Genomic DNA, 21265 nt, shown 5'->3' with positions numbered 1-21265 from the left:
GAGTGGAGCACTGTCCACCAGTGACATGAAAATGACAACACAAAATACCAGATTCTGCACCTGGGATAGAGAAATGCCACACACGAGTCTAAACTGGGAGAGGGGTGGCTCTGGGGTTGCAGAGAGGGCTCTAGGGGTGCTGGTTGGCAGCAGGCTCTGTGGCAGCCAGCAGTGTACCCTGGCAGCCAGGGGGGCAGCAAACCCCATCTGGGCACAGCAAACCCCATCCTGAGAGCAGCAAACCCCATCCTGAGAGCAGCAAACCCCATGCTGGGTGCAGCAAATGCCAGCCTGGCACAGCAAACCCCATGCTGGGTGCACCAGCCGTGGTAGTCTAAAGGGGTGACTGTCCCTCTGTGTCCAGTGTTAGGGCAGGGCCTCCTGTGCAGTGCTGGGTGCAGCTCTGGGCTCCACCATTTCAGAACCATGGGAAGGTCCTGGAAGGTGTCTGGAGAAGGGCAAGAAGGCGTCTGGTGGAAGGACTAGACACCATGGCCTGTGAGGGGCTGCTAAGGGCTTAGGGCTTGTCTAGTCTGGAGAAAAGCAGCTGAGGGGCAACCTCCTTGCTCTCTACAGCTTCCTGAGGAGAGGAAGTGGGGAGGGAGGTGCTGATCTCTTCTCCCTGGGACCCAGTGTGGGAATAGTTCAAAGCTGCACCAGGGGAGGTTCAGACTCGCCATTAGGAAGCATTTCTTTACAGAGAGGGTGGTCAAGCTTGATGATGCCCTGAGCCTATCAATGTGTAAGGGGCATTTGGACAGAGCCTTTAAGAGCCTGCTTTACCTTTGGGTCAGCCCTAAAGTGAAGCAGTTGGGCTAAATTATTCTTGTAGGCCCCCCACAGCTCAGTATTTTCTTCTACTCTGCTATTCCAAGGGCTTGGGTTTTCAGGAGGCTCTATGTGACACCCATGTACAGGAAATAGAAGCTACCCAAGTAAAAAGTCCCTTAAATGAAGGATCTGTTCCTTAAGTGAAGGATCTGTTCCTTCAAGCTCTTAGGTTCTAAATTCTGGCCAGGGACTTTTATTTAGGCTGTAAAAAACTGAACAGTACGTCTCTATTCAAATAGCACTTAAGCACAAACATGGAATAACTACACAGGTTATACAGTGTGTATTATCATAATATTTTGTTTACAAATGAAAGTAATTTTAACATTTAAAATTATATTCTGTAAAAATGCAAAAGGAAGACTGATACCCTTCCATTTTTAACAATAAGCTGTGAGAGATTCTAGGCACAACTTCCTACATATTTATCTGATATGTTAAATAGGAAGAAATTTCACTTATTTGAATATGTGATCAGTCACACATTCCCCCTTTTCTTGTCTTAATAAACTAAAATAATTTATTTAAAAGTTCTGATAACTGAAATACACACTATCGCTCCCACTGCAATTCCAACTAAACCATGTTAGATGTTACACTACATGTAGGAAGACTAATCAGTTTGTAGTTACAAACATAGGCAGTCACTAAATTAAGAACATTATAGATTGTGAATTTCTTCAATTTACTTTGTTAGTGAGCTAAAACACTGCCATATACTCAGACACAATCAATAAGGAATAAGGATATTCTCCTGGGGTTAAAAACTTCAGCAGTTTGATCCCAGTATGTGCATCTACAATGTAATCCTTACATGATCTACTGATTTGGAAGTTACTGACTGTTTTTGCTAGGTTATGTCTCAGTATTCATTAACATGTTACTAGATAAAGAAATGACACATAATAGTCTAAGATGCATATAGCACAGACATAGCAAACACTTATCCCAAACCCACTTTGTAAAAATCTCCCTTCCTCTTAGGAAGAAGAAAGAGACAGTGTTTTTCCACATGATTCAGCTAACAATTTCCACGATCAACTAACAATTTCACAATTAGTACAAAATGTTATCATAAGTTGCTCTGAGGAATTAAAAAAAAAAGAAAACAATGTGCAGAAATTGAAGTCCTGACGTTTAGTGAATAATCTGGGTAGCCTATAATTTTTTTTTATCTGTTTGCATTTGCAAACCACTGTACACCAGCAGCAGGGCAGGCAGGTGGTATCTTAGTATTCAATACATTGTTGCAACATCTTGAAAAAAGATAGCTACTGTCTCTTTTTCCACAGGCACCGCTCATTCACGATGCTTTTTATCCATTTCCAAAGGTTCACCCTTTCAGGCTTTAAAGGAAGTGAAATTCTAAAGCAGCTATTATCACAATGCTCCATTATGAAGGAATTACTAATTCATCATATGTATACAAGAAAGGCTGATTTGGTGGTACAGCTAGCTAAGTCCTAAGTACTTGTGGCAATTGTGCCTACCTAAATAAGGCAGAACCAATCTGAAAATGCAGGATAAATGGACACAGGCTTTTTGAAAATGTGACAATTTCAGCCTTTTAGGATGCCACAAACATGCATGGTTCATGTTGGCTTTCAGTACTATTTCAGGACAGAGTATTCATGTATATAATATTGCTTTCTGAAACCTGTGCCAGAGGGTTGTGTTAGGCAGACAAGCTTGCTCACAAGAAACACGCTTGAAAATTGACCATGTGAGGAGAACTCCAATCTAGTCTGTACAGCTGGGAGACTTAAATCTAAAAGATTTGCATTCCTGTCAATAAAAAAAGCTGTAGCAACACCTGCAAACAGATTCTGTGAAATTTTGCTCAAAATATTGAAACAATACTATGAAAATATACAGAAAGATACTTCTTTAAGTCTGTGGAATGAAAGAAATGTAAATATGCAGAAAAAGAAGAAGAAAAAAAAAGATGTAAAATTAGTGTGTTATTTTACATAAAGCTGACCTTAAAAGAATGCTGATAAACCTTAAAGACTTAGAAAAAGAAGAGCTTTTTATATTTCTAAAAAATCCCCTGATTAAATTGTAAATATGAAAATTTAATATACATAACGGGTCAAAACACCTGCTGCAAATGCACACTACCAGTAGTCTACAGGTACATAAAGCATGCATCCTGACTAATGAATACAGCATGTTGTCTAGTGATTATAAAAGAGCACATGTAGTCGTTAGGGAGAAAAAGCACACCTCGCAGTCACAGACTGAAAAAATAAAAAATGCTTGGAGTTAAATCCAATTACCTTTTCCTTCCCAAATTTTCAAATGTAATGTTATTACCCAGGTCCCAGGGGACCTTGACACAATTCAGGAGGGCTGATGCAAATCTCATGAAATTGAATAATGTGAAGTGCAAGGTCCTACACTTGGGTCATGGCAATCCCAGGCTACAGGTTGGGTGGAGAAGTGTGAGAGCAGCCCTGCAGACAAATATTTGGGGTTCATGGTTGAGGAAAACCTCAACAACAGCTGACAATGCACATTCACAGTCCAGAAGGCCAAACATGTCCTGGGCTGCATCCAAAGCACTGCTGCCAGCAGGGCCAGGGAGGGGATTCTGTCTGCTCAGACCCCACCTGCAGGGCTGCATCAGCTCTGGGGTCCCAGCACAGGAGGAACATGGACCTGTTGGAGTGAGTCCAGAGAAGGGGCATGAGGTTGATAAGAGGACTGGAGCATTTCCTTATGAGGACAGAGTGAGGAAGTTGTGTCTGTTCTGCCTGGAGAAGAGAAAGTTGTGTGGAGACCTCACAGCAACTTCCAGGATCTGAAGGGGGCCTACAGCAAAGGTGGAGAGGGGGAGAGGGACTCTTAATCAGGAACTGCAGTGATAGGACAAGGAGTAATGGGTACAATCTGAAAGGGGAGAAACAAAGGTTGGATATTAGGACAAAATTCTTTACTGTCAGGGTGGCAAGAAACTGGAACAGACTCCCCAGAGAGGCTGTGGAATTGCCATCCCTGGGGCTGCTCAAGGCAAGGCTGGATAAGGTCTTGAGCAACCTCATCTAGAGGGAGGTGTCCCTGTCCATGGCAGAGGACATTGGACTAGGTGATCTTTAATATCCCTTCCAACCCTTAACAATCTATGATTCTATGTTTATCTTCTTTGCTAGAAGTTCTCCAACATCGGGTCAAACTGACTAATTTACCATCTTTTCCCTAGATCATCCAGTTATTTGTATACCTTATATACATCTTTAAACATATTCTAAACCTTTTTCTCTGTGGTCATTTTCCCCACATTTGGAAAACAAACCAAAAAATCCCATATAAAAATCTGTTCTCAAGCTTGTCATAAAGACTTTTAAAACATATACATTCCACCTCTCACTGAAAAACACATGTAAATACATCATAGTTATTCACGCCAGAGAACCAAAATAGAGAAACTAAAAAGAAAATTCAACTCAGATTACTATTAAAATCAAATCTGAAAACTTTTATGGCATGACAGCCTTAGACAGAGAGGGTGGCCATATTAGGACAAATGTTTATTTAATCGAAACCAAAGAAAACCTGTAGTCCATCACAAATGATGCATCTATGCCATTGACAACCAGACTGTTTTGAGAACATCATCATGTCAAGTCTCCTGGCATCCAGTTTATTATGCATTTTCAAACAAAAAGAATTAACACAAACTCTTCCCATGCATTGAAAGAGACTTATTTTTGATATCTTATGATGAAAAAATTTCATTTCTTAAAATCTTTTCAAATCAGAAACTGGAATATTGCATTGGAATAAATCAAGTTTCCAACAACTCGGTTTTTTGATAAACAAATACCAGAAATAAATATTAAACTGCCAAAATTGGAAACGTTATAATTGCTACAGGGCTTTTATGGGGAAGACACACTAAAAGCCAATGAGGCCAGTCTGTATCAGAGGAGAAGCAAGGAGCATAGACAGATGAAGCCAGAAGCTAGCTGGGGTAGGTGTGCTTGACCTTAGTAGCAATCATTCACCCTTTCTCCCCACATTCCTTTTCTTATGAAGATCGCATAATCTCAATGCAAGACTTTACAGTGTAGCAGCAAGGTACTCAAAGGGACAGAGAAATACAAATTATTTTGGTGACATTGCTACACTGAAACCCCTGGAAGAGAGGGGGAGAAGCCATGATGCTCCATAGCCTGAAGCAGAAACCAAAGCAGGAGATTTATCAAGGCACAAGATCCACCTGATACCCTTTTTTCACAAAAGCCACTGTAGTCAGTTGCAGAAATGATAAGTAAATATCTTGCCTATTTATGATGTCAGACAAAATGATCTAATAATCCTTTTTGCATAAAAGTCTGTGCACCTTTGATTTGATCAGAAATGTTTTATTTTATGCTAAAATCTATTTAGCTACCTTAAAACTACCACAAAAGTTAAGAAATTGAGGAGGAAAAACTCCTGTACCAAGAAGAAAATTAATACATAAAATCTCACCTCAAACTTAAATCCAAATTATAACCTTTATGCCCTTATGTAAGATGTGCTAGTTTTTCTGAAATAGTTATAAGACTTCCACTAGAATTGTATTATCAGGATATGGTATTTGCATTGGGCCTTCTTACTTCTTGTTGTTTTCTCTCCAATAATTACAACATATTTTCATCAGGTATCATCCTTCCTTGAAGTTATTCCTTTGCATGCTGTGTTTACTAGCAGAACTAATATTTTGTGGGGATACATTAAAACATATAAATTTTGGTTTTATTTTCATGCAGATTTAGATTTGCACTGAAATAGGATAAATTTCTGTAACAGCATGAGTGGAGACCTCCTATGGCTGGTGATGACTGCTGAATGACAACTGTAAATTGAGGATCAGTCACAAAGCTTGTTAGCAAACAAGACTAATAGATGGGAGCCTCTCACTGACGGACAAGCATAACAACAAATTTATTACTAGAAACTGTATGAATTTTTTAACCTTGTAATATTATGAAATATGGCAATTAGATTACCTTTTTTCATCACAAGAAAAATCCTTAGGTGTTTACATATTGGGAAAAAATGGAAGGTGATTTATATTTCATTAACATGGCAATCAATCCAATTTTTTGGAGAATCCCTTAAATGTAGTGGTTCCTATTTAATGAGAGCTGCCAGTAAACCAAACAGATGATTCTTTCATGCAGGTTTCAACATGCAATTTTGTTTTAAACAGATGTCCAGCTAGGCTAAACCAGTTCATCTTCAATGCAGTCACACACATTCTTGACCAATCCACAAAGATACTCACATGAAAATGATAATTTTGGAAATCTACTTATCTACTGAGCATCTTATATAGATGTTCTTATAATCTGAATGCCTTTCTGGTTTTATCAAAAAGAACACCTTTTCAGCATGTAGAGAAAGTAGTTTCATAGGCTAGCAAAGGATATAATGGAAAGAAGCAGTGAAACCAATGGAAAAGAAAAAAGTAAAGAAAAAGTTAACAAAAGTTATTCATGCATACCAACATAAACTTTTTCTGTATATATGTTGGAATAGTTTTGAGAGAGAACAAGTCTTGATATTTTGGCTATAAAAGCAGTGCTACTGCAGGCTGTAGCTTAATAAGGACTGCTCTGTTGTATGAATGTTTGAGAGAAAATTAAACCAATTAGATATTACAACCAAAATATTAGCTCTTTATTGAAATTCTGAAGCAGAACTCAGAATTACATTAAATCATAAAGAAAAAGTGAAAATAAAATTAAGTTTAAAAGTCTATCTTTTATTGAAATCTGCATAAAACAAATAGCTTACCAGCTGAAGAGTAAATTAGATTTTAAATTCAACTTATCTAAAAGATAGTTAATAAAATTTACCTATTTTATATATTTTACTTTTAACCTGAAACTCTTGTTTCTTCATTTCTTTTAACTTAAACTAAATGTATCAGAAAGAGTTAACATCATTCATACAATAATTTGCTTATTAGATAATGTAATGATTTGATCAGTGAGGGTGATAAATGACAAAACAAGTGAAGTTACCAGCTGAAAAGAGTAAACAGAACTAGTACCTCTATGGGAAAATAAAGAGAACTTGTGATAACCACATATATTAATAAATAAATTCTTATTAATTTCTATATCCTTTTTCTCTATATGAAAATTCTCCAAACTAATTCAAAACTGGGAAAAAAATTTCTGCATATTATTCTAGCAAAACAGTCTGGATACAGGTTATTTTGATTGCTCCAATATATTCTGTACACAAGAATGAAAAAAGTTATGATGGTAAAGATCAAATGAGGATCACAACTGAAACAAGCTCTATCTATCAAAGGTGCAATCCAATTAAAGTATTACATTGCTCTATTTCACTCAGTTTAGTTATGCCACCTAGTAAAATTAAAAGAGACACGGTGCTTTCAAGTGAGCTTAAACCAAACCTTTAGTGTTTCAATTAATTCCTGTATGTTTCAGCTGGAACACACTTAGCCTAAAATTATTATCTAAAATCATGTTATGTCCCACTTCCTTAGCAAGAAATGTACTTCCAATGTACTCTAATGTATCATTCTTATAGAAGTATACTATACAGAAGAAATAACACACTAAGAAACAGAGGAAATTATTATAGTGACAAAATGCAATTTAGTAATTGTTGTTTAACTAGCGGTATTTTCTCCTATTCTTAACAATGAGCTGATATAGCAGTATAGAATTTATTTTGCACAACTAAAACAGGCTATTTTACTGACACACAGGGAAAGAGGAAAATGCTGCTGAAGCCATGAACTTTAGCTTCTGTTCAAGGTTGGCGAATTCTACTTTTAATTTTTGAAAAAAAAAATCAAACCTGTTTTTAATTTGCAAAATATAGTGTGGAGTTTTGACATTCAAATAATTCTAGGATTTTCAGCTTCAAAGTAACTCTACTACTCTTCATTTGTGTTTACTGGATACCTTTAAGCCTCAATTGTTTTCACAGTCAGTTAAGCATCTGAAATCTGAAAGAGGAATGACACTTTTTTCAGAAACTCTGTTCTTCTATTAAGTCATGCAAAATACAGGGAAATGTTAATATACACTCTTTTTCATAACTCAAGTATAAAATTCTCTGTTGCTATGAAAGCTCCCCTTATGTCCAGGTGGGATAGTTATACTATTCATGAATTATGACTCTTCACAATTTTTGTTTTCCAGAAATAATACTGCATGGGTTTTTTGGATAAAGTAATAATTTCCTGCATGGTACCAAAAATTGTATTTATTCATACCAATCACTTTAAGATTCAAATTGGAGAGAATTTTCAGATCATCTAAATTATCCAATGCTTTTACATTCATTCCTAAAAATTAAGTCCCCTAACTTTATTGCCTTTTTGAATATTGATGAATCTGTATTATTACTGATGCTTTATCTCCTTTCTATATCTTTAAACTGCTGCTATCCTATGTTTCACAATTCTCTTCCCCATTACTTTCAAATCTCTATGTGCAGACCAGAATACTCAGAAGCATGAGGTAAAAGTACTCCCTAGGGAAGCAAAGGTAAGAGTAGTATAAACCCATTTTCCTAACTGAAATATAGGCTGATTGAGTAAGTTCTTAGGTAAAGTTCTCCATGCTCATGTTTATGTATCCACAATATTCTATACCACAGATGTAACAGAATGCATATTCCCATTGCACTGTCAGACATTCCCAAAAGAGCTTTTAATCTGAACACAATTTAGAGACATACCATAGATAAGTAAGAATGAAGTGTTAAAACATATTACCTTGGTATTCTGAACAATGGGAAATTTTTTGAAATAAGCTACCAAAACTATACTAATATCAGGCAAGCAAACTGATTAAATGCAGGGAAGTTAGATATACTGATCTATAACTTACATTATTTAACATTTACGTCTAACAGTTACACTTAAAAATACTGTATTTTTCTTACGTTTTCAGAAAAATTACAAATGTTTAAATTTAACATATGAAATGTAATTATTCACAAGCTGTCAAGGGAAAGGTATGCCTTCATGATTAAGTTTTCACAGTATTCTTACTCCTGTATCTTATGAGTAATATACTTCTTTCACAAAAAGTACTATGTAGTCCTTATTCTGACAACATATTACCACAACGCATTCTGTCACAAAAACCGTGTCAGTCTGCAAGAACATCTGAGTGACTAAGAGACTAGTCTCAAAGGTTTTGCATCAGTCTGAAATACTTACTGTCGCTGGGGAGGCCCGCGTTGTGTGAGTCACTGTATGACCAGAATTTTCCATTGAATTGCCAATCAGATAGGTCCCTCCTGAGCTGCTAATGAGTTGTCCTCCTGTTACGCCCATCTGAATCCCTCCAGTGCCCACCATGCTATGAGACGAGACCACTGTTGTCACCTGTGCAGAACTTCCTTGAGTATCAAAATAATTTCCCCCAGTGTTTTGACTGTACATCTGGGTTTCTGTGTAAGGATAAGTTGTTGATCGGCTTCAAGAAAAGAAAATAAAAGAAAAGGAAAATACATTATTTGTATTTCATTTAGCTGAGGGTAATGTTGTAACTCTAGAAATTGATTTACAAAAACTAAAATCAAATAAAATAAGATTGGCAAACAATCCCTGTCTCCTCAGAGAATAACAGTTAATCAAGTAAAATATTTAAATAACTAACTTGGTGTCAATGGTAAGCCAATTATCCACTGAACATTATAGAAAAAATGTCAGTCTTACATGAAGAAGAAGAGAGAAAGGAACAACAAAAATTTAAGGCAGGCACATAGAGCTAATCTAATTATTAATATATTGCAAAGTAATCTACAAAGCTCCGACTGCATCAACATTTTTTTTTTAATTTGACAATAGAATTTCAATTTCAAGTTGGATGCTATATGTTTTGCATAATGTGTAGTCTGCAAAGTTACAAACAATTCATACAAATGTCAGCTAACTGAGTCCAATGTTCAAGAATCCTCTGTTGTCTATTGTTTTTAAATTCACTGAAGCTCTTGACTGAAGCTTGAAAATCTGAATCTACTGGTATTTTGGGAAATGCCGTTATTTTTACAGGGCAAATTCAAAATTAGACATGAATTAATGTAATGATAAAAAAAGCATTCAAGAAATAAAACCAAACAGAACTATAACTTGTAAAAACATTGCAAATATTAGAGAAGTTAAAGGAATGCAACAGTAACATTTTAAAAATAATTATCAAGTGTGAATCATTTACATGTCATAAAACATTTCACCCTAATAAACTATTCAGCTACTGAAACCTTCTGTCATGTCTTTCATGTTCTTATTTACTTACTTTGAATCATTATTCTTCATGTGTTATAATCTACTTATAATTTTTGAATTTGTATATGTTCCCACAAACTAAATTTTATATTTAACTCTATATATTTCAAAATTATAATAAATATAATTAATTATTTCAAAGACTGGATTTTTGTATGTTGTCAAGCATGATAACAAGTAAAAATCAGTCAGCTGACCCAACCATTAATTTTCATACTTAAGCATAAAAATCTGTAACATTTCTTGTAATCCACAAGCATTATCAATTTATATGGCTTGTAACTAAACAAGTTAAAAAAAACACAACAAGCAAACAACAAAACCCCAGACACTTTTGTACAGAAACACAAGAAGTGGATGCAGCACTCATGTTTTATGCAATAAACTGATGATCAAGACACATATGCAAGAACCTGGAGTCAGATTTTTCTTCCCCTTTATCTATATAATATTTATTTTTAAATTAATATAGAGAAAAAGTCAAGGCAATTTACTGTTTTTTATTTATGAAAACTTATAATAAACAAACAATAAAATAGTAAACAACAAACCCAGAAATTATAATTTCTTGTTTACCTTCAGAAAAGCATTACTTCTAAATGATTGAGGAACATAATAGTACCTCATCAACAACCAAAGTCAGAAATTTTGCTTTGTTAAGTCTCCCTTCCCCTGCCGAGACTTCTAGAATCTCCAAACTTAAGTTTCAAAATCTGAAATGTTTCATAAGCCTCATACTACCCTATTCCCTCTTACCCCTCTTTAAGCTACTTAAACACTTTCCATTTTATTTTGATTATTTCAAAAGCCTCAAGATCAGCTGCAAAAAGCCTTGAAGCTAATCCAAAAGAAATGCTTTGCAGTCTGCTGAAAACAAAGCAAAATAGTTCTTTGAGGGACTAATGCTCAAACAGATATTTAATCTATTAACCTTTCTTTTGAAAGTTAAAATCAGTTGATCTTTGTATTGCAATAACCCATGTATGTATTGAGGTACTATGCAGGTCCTGTTTAATCTGTTCTCTCAAGCCAAGGCATCATTGTGGTACCTTGTCATACCTTTGGGATACTGTTTATCTTAAACCATAGGAAAGCTCTACTGAGTTGTTAAGGTGCAAAAAACAAAATGAGTGAACGCTGCCATCTTCATCCCTCCCCATGTGCATCTAGATGTTTTGTGATCAATTCCAGGGATGGTGGCTCCATCACTTCCCCACACTGCCTGTTCCACATCTTGATCACCTTTGCAGCAAAGAAATTTTTTCTTAATGTCTAACCAAAGTGTCCCTGGGTGCACCTTGAGGTCATTCATCTTGTGATGAGCACAGTAACCACTAGCAGACTGGATGTTGCCTCTATCTTTACATCTGTGAACAGTGCTATACAGCAGAGGACGAATGTAGGGAAATGTGATGTAGGCTCAGGGGAAACAGTTCATGGAAATGATCACCAAGTGACTGACACTGTAATTTCTCTCACAAGAGGAAAGGAAAATCTCGGTATCACCTGTCAGTAAGGAAAGTAATGAAAGGATAAGATCATTGTTCTTGCAATGCTGTAAGTTCTTGCTGCAAGTTCTTGCAATACTGCAAAATAGACATGGCTAGAGGAAATACACTGTACAAAAGATGCAAGGAGAACAACTCTCACCTGCAAAAGTGGAATTGAATATTGGAAGCAATGCAAATCCTAGAGAATGCTTCCAATTTTGAAGAGAATTCAGTCACAGACTTGCTGTGGAACAGGAGATGAAATATATGTTTGCTTTTACCTTGTTAAGGTATATCATATGTATCATTTGTAGACCGCTATATCACACACAGTCTCTAAATAAGGACTGATTGTAACAGAGCACCTATTTCTGCTTATAATAGCACTCTGTATCAGTGTATCAATGGGACACACATCAATGGGTCTGACTCCAAAATAAACACACTCTTCCATTTGGTCCAACAGCCAACCAGGTTTTCTAGAACACCCAGTCACTGGAGATGATTTAGCAAATCTTTCAAAACAGAGATCAACGGTGTACTTAAAAGTGAGAGAAACTATTATTACATGCAGTAATGATTGCAACTTAGCAAAGAGACATTTAATTTAATCAAAATTATTCAATCTGGAAATTAAAAATGCAGCTGAATAAGATGATTTAGAAAGCAGTTTTAAGAAACCATGTTTTTAGAAAGCAGACTTAATTGTTTTAAGGTCATTGCACATGGTAACACAACCCTTCAAAATAAAGTTGCAGCAAAGAGGAAAATAAATTCAAATAAGGAAGTGATCTTCTATTTCTCCACAGCACTTGTAGCACAAATACATTATACTTTCTTAAATAGCCTGACACATATCATAGTCAGTTCCTTCCCACTGCAAAGGTTTTAAATGCATTCTAGCATTCCTAGCTCTCCTCTTCTTTAACAGCAGCATATAAAATCACACAGGGAGTAATCTCAAAGTTTTCTTGCTCTTTATGACAACACATTGATGATTAACTCTTGCTTGTGATAGCAGGAAGGCAAAAGAACCTGATAGTTCCTACTACTGAAACACTGTGAAGTGCTTTACTAGAATGTGGCATTAGAAGAAAGCTTACCAGTTACAAGTAAATTTAAAGTCTAAGTAGTTAGGCTGCAGTATCCTAATTTCCAGAAGGCTGCGAAAACTAGATCATGTTTACCCTGAGAGCAAGCAACAAAAAGTCAGGCACTGTGTGAATTCAGATTAAGCAAGCACAGAGCAGGTGCCTGATGTTAAGATGCCACATTAGAAATTAACAATACCAGCAAGAGTCAGACTAGCATTGCAAGGTACAATAATCCAAGGCATTTCCCATTATGCCTCATTGCTTGCTTGCATACATTTTATAATGATTTACAAAATATAATGTTAGAAATAAAAGAGATGGAGTTGTAGTAAAAAGTCATTTAAAACACTTTTTTTTTTGCACATGAAACCAGAAAATAATTCATTTCATTAAGTGCCAGCATTACCACACAAATCAATTGCAGTGTCTTACCCTACATTACAGACTCTAATATAATGTTACTGAGCTCAACTTTTACAGACACTTCTGTCTCTTCAAAGATACTGACATTCTGAAAAGAAAAAAAACAGAACAATGGCACAGAAAGAGTAAACTTGTTCTCGTCCTCCCTTAGTTTTCAGCACACATATGCACACACTGGAAATAATTTATAGCAATCTGCACCTATGATCAGATTCTATGTAAATATCTAATTAATTTGACCACTATGTACGAGTGTTCAACTTTATAAAACCTCCAAACAAAGAAATTCTTTCATGTCAGAACAATATCCTCAAACTCCTTTAAGTTTTTAGGATAATTCTGTGGTCCTTAAGCTAATAGAGAGCTTCACAGAAATTAGAGAGAACAGAATCCTTTGTCTAATACTGAGGGAAGGCCTTACCATAGCCAGATACTGGTGGTGATGTATCCTAAGCAAAGGGAAGAAAAGGAAGTGCCATACACCTTGAGACTGTTACAAGACAACATGATACAGGCATTTAATTATAATAGAGAGGCATTTATTAGCCATAAAAAAGAACTGAGATCTTCAACACCCAGTCCAAGACCATTTTCCATGTGGAAACAAAGCAATAAAAGCACACACAATGCACAGCTACAGAAAATCAGGCAAGGTGGGGCACACAGTAAATGAAAACAAAGGTGCCATTCTATAAATTCTATTCTCTGTAATTTAGACAGTCAAAGAAACATTAATTACATATTTCTAAAATTCTGATTAAGTACAGCAGACTATAGTCCAAGAAATACGGTATTGCCACTGTTAGGAACATGTCAAAGGGTACATACTAAATCTGCAAGACGTCAGGAGTTGGGCTTGTCAGGCTCTCTTTGTCTAGGCTTCTCTGTCTTAGTCTAGAGTTTTGTTCCAGTAGTGATTACTGAACAATTAGATAAATGTTACTTAATCTTTTTCCATTTTATCTAAGCTTTCTATGATTGTGTGGTATGAAACCTATAATTAAAATGCTGAGGCATTGCTCTAACAGATGTTAATATCAAATAGCTATTCTGTACAGAATAAACAATAACCCTAGATCAAAATTGTAGCAAAGAGAACCATGAGGTGGGATAACAGTATTGAAGAAGTATCCATTCTGGCAAAAACAGACCACATAAAACAAATTCAGATTAACTATGGAAATGGAAACCAGTGAATACACTGATATGGATAAGGTATATACTGTGCTACAACACAAAAATAGCTGCAAGTGGACACACTGTGCCACCCTCACCACCCATCATACATTGCCTACACATAACACCTGTGTTAGTGGTAAATTGCTGTAACTCTCTCTAACTCAGACAGGAGCCATTCACCTTAGTATGCATAATGATAGTAAAAGGAAAAGGATAATGTCAGAGAAAAAGGGATAAATACTAGTAATTAGTAGGAAGATAACAATTTCAACTATATTGATAATAATTACTTTATTTAACCATTAAGATTTCAATTAAGGCAATAGTAAATTCTTGGGTTTGCATAAATGGTGCATTTTGCCAACATAAACACCACAAATCATTGTACAATTTGGTGAAGAATGTGGTTTGGATCCAACAGCAATATCACTCCTTGCACAATCCCAGCAATTAAAATCCTGTTTGCTGCATCAGAACTACAGGGTAAATGGCTACATTTTATTAATCTGTTACCATCTGTAAGAAGAAAGCTCACATTTAGTATGTGGAACCAAATGACTTCTTAACATAGGTGTAGCAATAATAGTCGTAATATATTCTGAACAGCCAGGTAAGCCTGTACATGCCATTGCAACAACAATGCACTTTTGTTTCAGGATGGAGTGACATATTTGACAAGCAAAACTGTTGCTAACTAGAGACAAATGCAGTTAACATAATTCAAATATTGTCATATCATACAATGTATGTGACAAGTTGTAGGCTACACCCCTTGTATAATTATATTGCCTCCAATTATAATAAAACAAAATAATTATTAAGTGTAGACAAATAATGATATAAAATGTGTGGGAAGAATTGTATTACAGGAATACAACAATTACACTTGACAAAGAATGTGAAACCTGACAAACTTTTTAGTTTTATAATGCAAAGAATTAGGTAACTTTTTCCTGATATGTATTGTAACTGCATCCTCTGTTGCTACTGTATATGGAATTAAATCAGTGGTAGTTTGCAAGTGCTATATTTTAAAATAAAGGATAATTCTTTCACAGAATTGTAGAATTGCTTGGGTCAGGAGGGACCTTAAGGATCTTCTAGTCCAATTCCCCCTGTCATGGGCAGTGAAACCTTCTATTAGTCCAGGTTACTCAAAGCTCCATCCAACCTGGTCTTCAATGCTGCCAGGGATGCGGCATCCACAACTTCTCTGGACAACCTTCTTTGCCACCCTCTGAGCCAAGAATTTCTTCATCATATCTGTCTCATCTAATCTAAATCTCTCCTCTTTTACTTTAAAACCATTGCCTCTTTAGCCTATCATTATCTGCCTGTAAAAGAAGTCCCTCTCCTACCTTTTTTGTAAGCCTTCTTTAAGTAATGGAAGGTTACAATAAAACTCCTCAATCTGTCCTCATCTGTCCTCATAAGAGAGGTGCTCCAGCCCTCTGGTCATCTTCGTGACTCTCTTCTGGACCTGCTCTAACAGGTCCATGTCCTTCTAATTGCTGAGGACCCCAGAAGTGGACACAGCACTCCAAGTGAGGTCTCATGAGAGCAGAGTGGAAGGCAATCTTTCATCAGGCATGTTGTGACAATTTATTACAGAGATTCCTGTATGAATTAAAGTCTTCAGCCTAACTATGATTTGCAGACTTCTTATTCTGTTGCCAGAGCAGTACTATTGCTTGATAGATCACAGAACCATCCTATATCCAATTTTGAGTTATAATTAAGATTTTGATTTATCATAAATATATCAAACACATAATCATAGGAAGACTACCCAAAATCTGGTGTATAAAAGTATATGGGAAATGTGCTTCACTATATAGAATCTTTGAAAAGTCTGACTAGAAACACAGACTGGGTACCTTCTCCATCAATAAAATTACAATCTTTAGAAAGGCAAATCTTCCTGTAAGGATTGAACAACAAACTCCTTGTCCACTATATTGCTGCTCACAACAACATAGTTAAGATCTCTGTAGGAGAGAAAAACAATCTAGATTTGGCTCACAATCTAAGAAGCGCTTTCTTCTTTTATATCCTATTGACTGATTTTGTAGCAATTGACAGAGGGATTCAGACACAGAAATATAATAAAATAATGGAAACCTGAAGGTTCATACCAGTCAGTGACATCTGCTTCTGTTTTTCCCTTGGACTGTAATAAGTAGTGTAGTACACTTTTTATAACTGCCAGAAGTCCCAACAGCACACATAAGAATTAAAAAGTAATGAAAAGAGAAACTTGAAAAATAGCATATTTAAGAATGACCTCTTTTGGAGGCTAATAGGTTCTATCATGATCACAATGACATTATGGTGCTGTACATGTGTGCTGACTTTGGCTGGGGTAGAGTTACTTTCTTCACAGTAGATAGTATCAATGCAATTTGTGGCACAAGTCTGAAACACAGCTGTTTACTAGCTACTTGGAAGAAAATGAATCTATCCCAGACAAAATCCGTACAACAGAGAAGTCAAATGCATATTTAAAATACATTGTTTAGCATTTATAAGTGAGAAGAAAACCAGAGAAGACAGTACATGAAAAATTAATAAATCAATATGTGCTAGTAGAAATGACCAAAGAACACTGTCAGCGTCAGCAACCAAAGTCTCTGAATCCAAATAATACTAGTCTTTTAAACTGCTTTTGGATTACCATCAATAAATATCTTCAGACAATCAATAAGCTTTCTAAATTGTACTTCTTCAAAAAGCCAGTTAGAAAGCAAAAATGGTAAATGAAAAAATACCATTGAGAAGCTCCTTTCCAAGCAACACACTCTACTTTGAAGTTTGAGCCAATTTCAAAAGTGGTGTTGCTCCAAGCCTGTTATTAGACTAGGTATTGTCCAGAGGCCAGATCAAATCTAGATTTTTTTTTAGTCTTACTTAGCTTGCATATTGAAGAAAGAAACTTGATGATGAAAACACTTGTTCAGGAAAGCAGGAAATGCACAATCATGTGAAAACAAGATGTTAAAGAAGCAGCAAATGAGACTGTTAATTTCCTTCCTCTGCTTTTCCTCATTCCTTTGGAAAAAAAAACCTGATCTCATTTTATCAAACACACAAATGAAATTAAATTACTAGATAGTAATTACAGCTGCTGCATCTTTCTATCATTTGCCACTAGGATTGCAGCCAGGAAGAAAGAAGGCCCTGGCTTTTGTCCTGAGGACAGAAGCTATACAATATGTCTTTCAGACAGAACGTATCCATGAATTAGAAAATACTTTTTCAAACAACACTATGCCATACAGGGGGCAACTAAAACAATTACAAGAATTCTACTTACACAAAACTTCTGCCTTAATAAAAACAAATAGTGTGAATTCACATTTTAATCCAAAAAACTGTTTTGACACTGGAAGAACTGCAATGGAATATTTTTTCTTTCTAATTTAATATACAGTAGTTGATAGAATCTAACTGAAAATATTTAACTGAAAGTATTTAACTTCAGATTTTAATGAACATTAAAATTCTGACCATTTTCCAACTTACATAGCTCCATTAGTGTAGACTGTGTCACTTCCCTCCACATACTGAACCTGGGCTGGGTAGACATGCTGTACCTGTTGCACAGTCTGTACTTGCTGTACCTGAAAACAAGAAAACCAAAAGTTTGGGATATCATAAAGAAGTACCAATGCTCCAGTGCACCTAGTGGCTTCTAAACAATTTGGGATACCTTTGTTCTCAAAATTGCTAAAGGTGTATCACAGCACTAGCAAAGAAAATTACTGTTCTTACACAATATTTGTGCTGTATGTTCAGCGAACAGAGGGCTAACACTGAAGATGCACACTCATACACATCTTCAGCGTCAAAGGCAAAACTGGAGAACACAAAGATGAGATGAAGTGTAACTTTGTTTTGTACCAAGCTGAAGAACTACATTTACTACAGAAGAAAGTATCATTTCATTACACTTATTCTTTTTCTTATTCTGTTTAAGTAGTAAACAGTACAAGCCTTAAAATCATAGCTCAAATATGTTGCAGTAAGTTTAGAAATAAATGTTCTCATTAAGATGCTTTAGCTCTTGTTTAACTGCAGTTAAATTACAGTGATACAGTATTTTTTGTGGTGTACAGTTATGGGCCAAGACCCCCAGTTTGAGTAACCCCTTTCCCAGAATATTATCAGCTATGAAAAATTCCAACACAACTGGTTTTACTTCAATGAATTAAACAGCAAGAGGCAGTAAGGCATGGATTATCTTCACATGTATCACTAAGGACAGTTACTTATCAACTCCTTTAATTCATATACTATTGTAGGAATATTTCAGGTCATGCAATTTTTCTCTCCAATCCTAATTTTTTGTCTTCTTCCACAGTAAAGATGAAGAACTTCAACTTTTACACCTTCCAGTTTTCAGAGAAGCCATGTTTTGATCCAAGAGCAGTCCAGAATCTAAAACCTTCTAAAGGACTTCACAGATTGACACAACTTTACCCAAGGAATTGAATCAAGAAAGTATCAATGCACTTATTTAGCAAATAGATTTAACATTAGGTGACAATAATTTTTCTCATATTTATTGCTATAAGGCTACGTCAGTCTAAACCGTTTGTTTCTAATGACTGCAAATACCTAATCCCAGATCAGTCTGGGTTTCATGCACTTGATGAACCCCCTCCAAAAGATCTTTAAAAATATCCTAATCTAATACTTTCACCTGTGTTATGTTTTAAAAAGTTCTGCAAAAAACACACTTCCTACTTTTCCATAGTATTGACTCTGACTTTGAAACAAAAATCTAGATTTTTACAGAAAACTTCCCTTAGGTTAACAGTAAAACCCAAAGTCTGAAAAAGAGAGAAAACAGCCAAAGTTTAGAATGCAGCTATACTATCATGATGAAAAATCAGATGCTTCTGTCCACTAACAGAAATAAGACAGAATATGATGGCTAAGGTATCTATTAAAATCTATACTTTTATGATTTCCCATATGAATCATTACATAAATTGAGAAATACACCTGAAATACAATCTCTCAACTTCAAAAAGTATACTTTGAAGATGTCTCCTTAATTATTAAGGCAAGGTAACTGTCCTAACAATATTTAGTTATTTAACAGGAAGGTTCAGTTCTCAAAGTAATCACAAAAACTCTAATCAAAATTGTGCACATTACTACGACCTTAGAAAATTCTCTGAATTAAAAAATAGAAATAGCTGTATTGTGCAAACATCTCCCAAAATTAAACTCCCAAAATTAATTCTACTTCCATCACTTTTGACTTCATAACTTAAATTAATTCAAATCATCATTTCATGGAACGGGCTTGATCCAAATCCACTGTAAGAAAGGTTACACTGTAACCTTGTTATTAATCTGTACCACTCAAAATTTAGATCTTCCAAACTCTGACAAAATGACCCACTCATACAATAATTGGCCAAAATATATATGTGCTTTATTGTGAAACATATATGCAACTTACTGTTGTGCTATTTTTAAAGTTTAAGTCTAGGCATATTTATTCCTTTTGGGTGAGTCAATTCTATTCCCTTCAATCAATGGGAGAAGGGGAGTCATTGTTGATCAGTCTATTACAGAACACCAAACTGATCTACTTGACCTATGCTGTGAGAAAACATCTTGAAAACGGGCTTTGTTCCTAAAACCAGTAGCTTGTCACCTGGCATGTAATGGAGATGCCCCATTTTCTCTCTCAGTAGCACAGCTGGGGAAACACTGTGGAAATGATGCTGTTGTCAGTATCAATTCCATCTTCTCACCCAACTACTCCCAAAATGCACTTTGCTCCGTATTCACACATACTGAATATGGCTTAGTTCATATTAAAAATAACCCACACTATTTTGCTGTTAATAAAGGAGACACGGTTTTCTCCCTGTAACCTGCATACACTGGTAAAATGGAACTCTACATTGTGTACAAACACAGCATTAAAATAGAGAGGTCACGTTCCCCTTCTATATAAGGCATTATTATATCCTCACATTATTCTTGAATACAAGCTGCTACCCATTTCAAAAGCATCAGATTCAGTACAGTGCAAGACCTTTCTGTCAAAACTGAGACAATACTGTAGGGACAAAGTGTATACACCCTGCATCAATGTTTGCTGACTATTGGACAGGAAACTGAAAAATTCCAAAATGTGTTTCTCTTCTAATATGGAGTAAGAACAACAAAAATTTATTTTACCATGAAACAAAATACCAATATCTGTTAAAATTAAAACTTTCATTGCTTAAATTCAATTTTCCAGCAGTTTTTATCTAAGTTCTTTAATAGCCTAACATAGAATACTACTAGAAACATCAGGACTTCTTATGCATAGAAAGCAACTTGTTTTTCAAACCAACATTTAAGAATGGATATGCTACAGTGCTATTAAAACATTTTACCTACTTCTGAAAATCAAAATGTTTTTCCTTTAACACTAAAGTTCAATACAAAGAGGGCCACTGTTTTTTTTTTCAATACAGTAATTTAAAAAGTTTACAAAAAAACTTGCTTTGCATCAGCTTCTCTGAAACTCAGTACTGCTACAGTTAAATTCATTATCCTGCCAAAGGAGACTGTAGTCACTACATGGTATTGCAATGTACTAAGAACTTTAGAATGGGGAAGGTTAGAGGCAAATGTTTTTCCTATCAAGCTCTGACAAATAAAATAAGGAAGGAGCCTTTAGGATGGCCTTGTATATGAAACCTCTGCCATGATGAAAGTCTTTGTTGTATGATATTTTCAATACTAATTTTATTTCCTATTTTATTTAATTTTTACATTTTTAATGCGAATTAAACCTAGTGCCTCTGAATCTTGTTTTTAATATTCAACAGAAAGAAATTAGATGTGTATATTTACTCTCTATGAGCACAAAATTATTTGAGAGAAGTTGGTTAGGAGGAAACAAAACACCATGAAAAATTGTGGAAAATATGAAAAAGGTCAGTTTTTTCTTCACAACT

At 35.4% G+C, this 21265-nt stretch overlaps 1 protein-coding gene across 5 annotated transcripts in view; it reads right to left on the bottom strand.

The window, feature by feature from the left end:
• Positions 1-21265, bottom strand: part of RFX3 (regulatory factor X3) — a 107965-nt gene that overhangs the window by 30639 nt on the left and 56061 nt on the right. For all 5 annotated transcript variants that reach the window (XM_077172295.1, XM_054651513.2, XM_077172293.1 and 2 more), the window contains 2 exons: positions 17814-17911; positions 9035-9293 (listed from right to left, as the gene is read on the bottom strand). In XM_077172295.1, coding sequence (XP_077028410.1) covers positions 9035-9293; positions 17814-17911 — 357 coding nt within the window. The remainder of the gene's footprint in view (positions 1-9034; positions 9294-17813; positions 17912-21265) is intronic.

Source organism: Agelaius phoeniceus, chromosome Z, assembly GCF_051311805.1.
Source record: "Agelaius phoeniceus isolate bAgePho1 chromosome Z, bAgePho1.hap1, whole genome shotgun sequence".
Taxonomy (NCBI): Eukaryota; Metazoa; Chordata; class Aves; order Passeriformes; family Icteridae; genus Agelaius; species Agelaius phoeniceus.
Note: the sequence above shows the minus strand (reverse complement) of the source record. Positions and strands in the feature narration are given on the sequence as shown.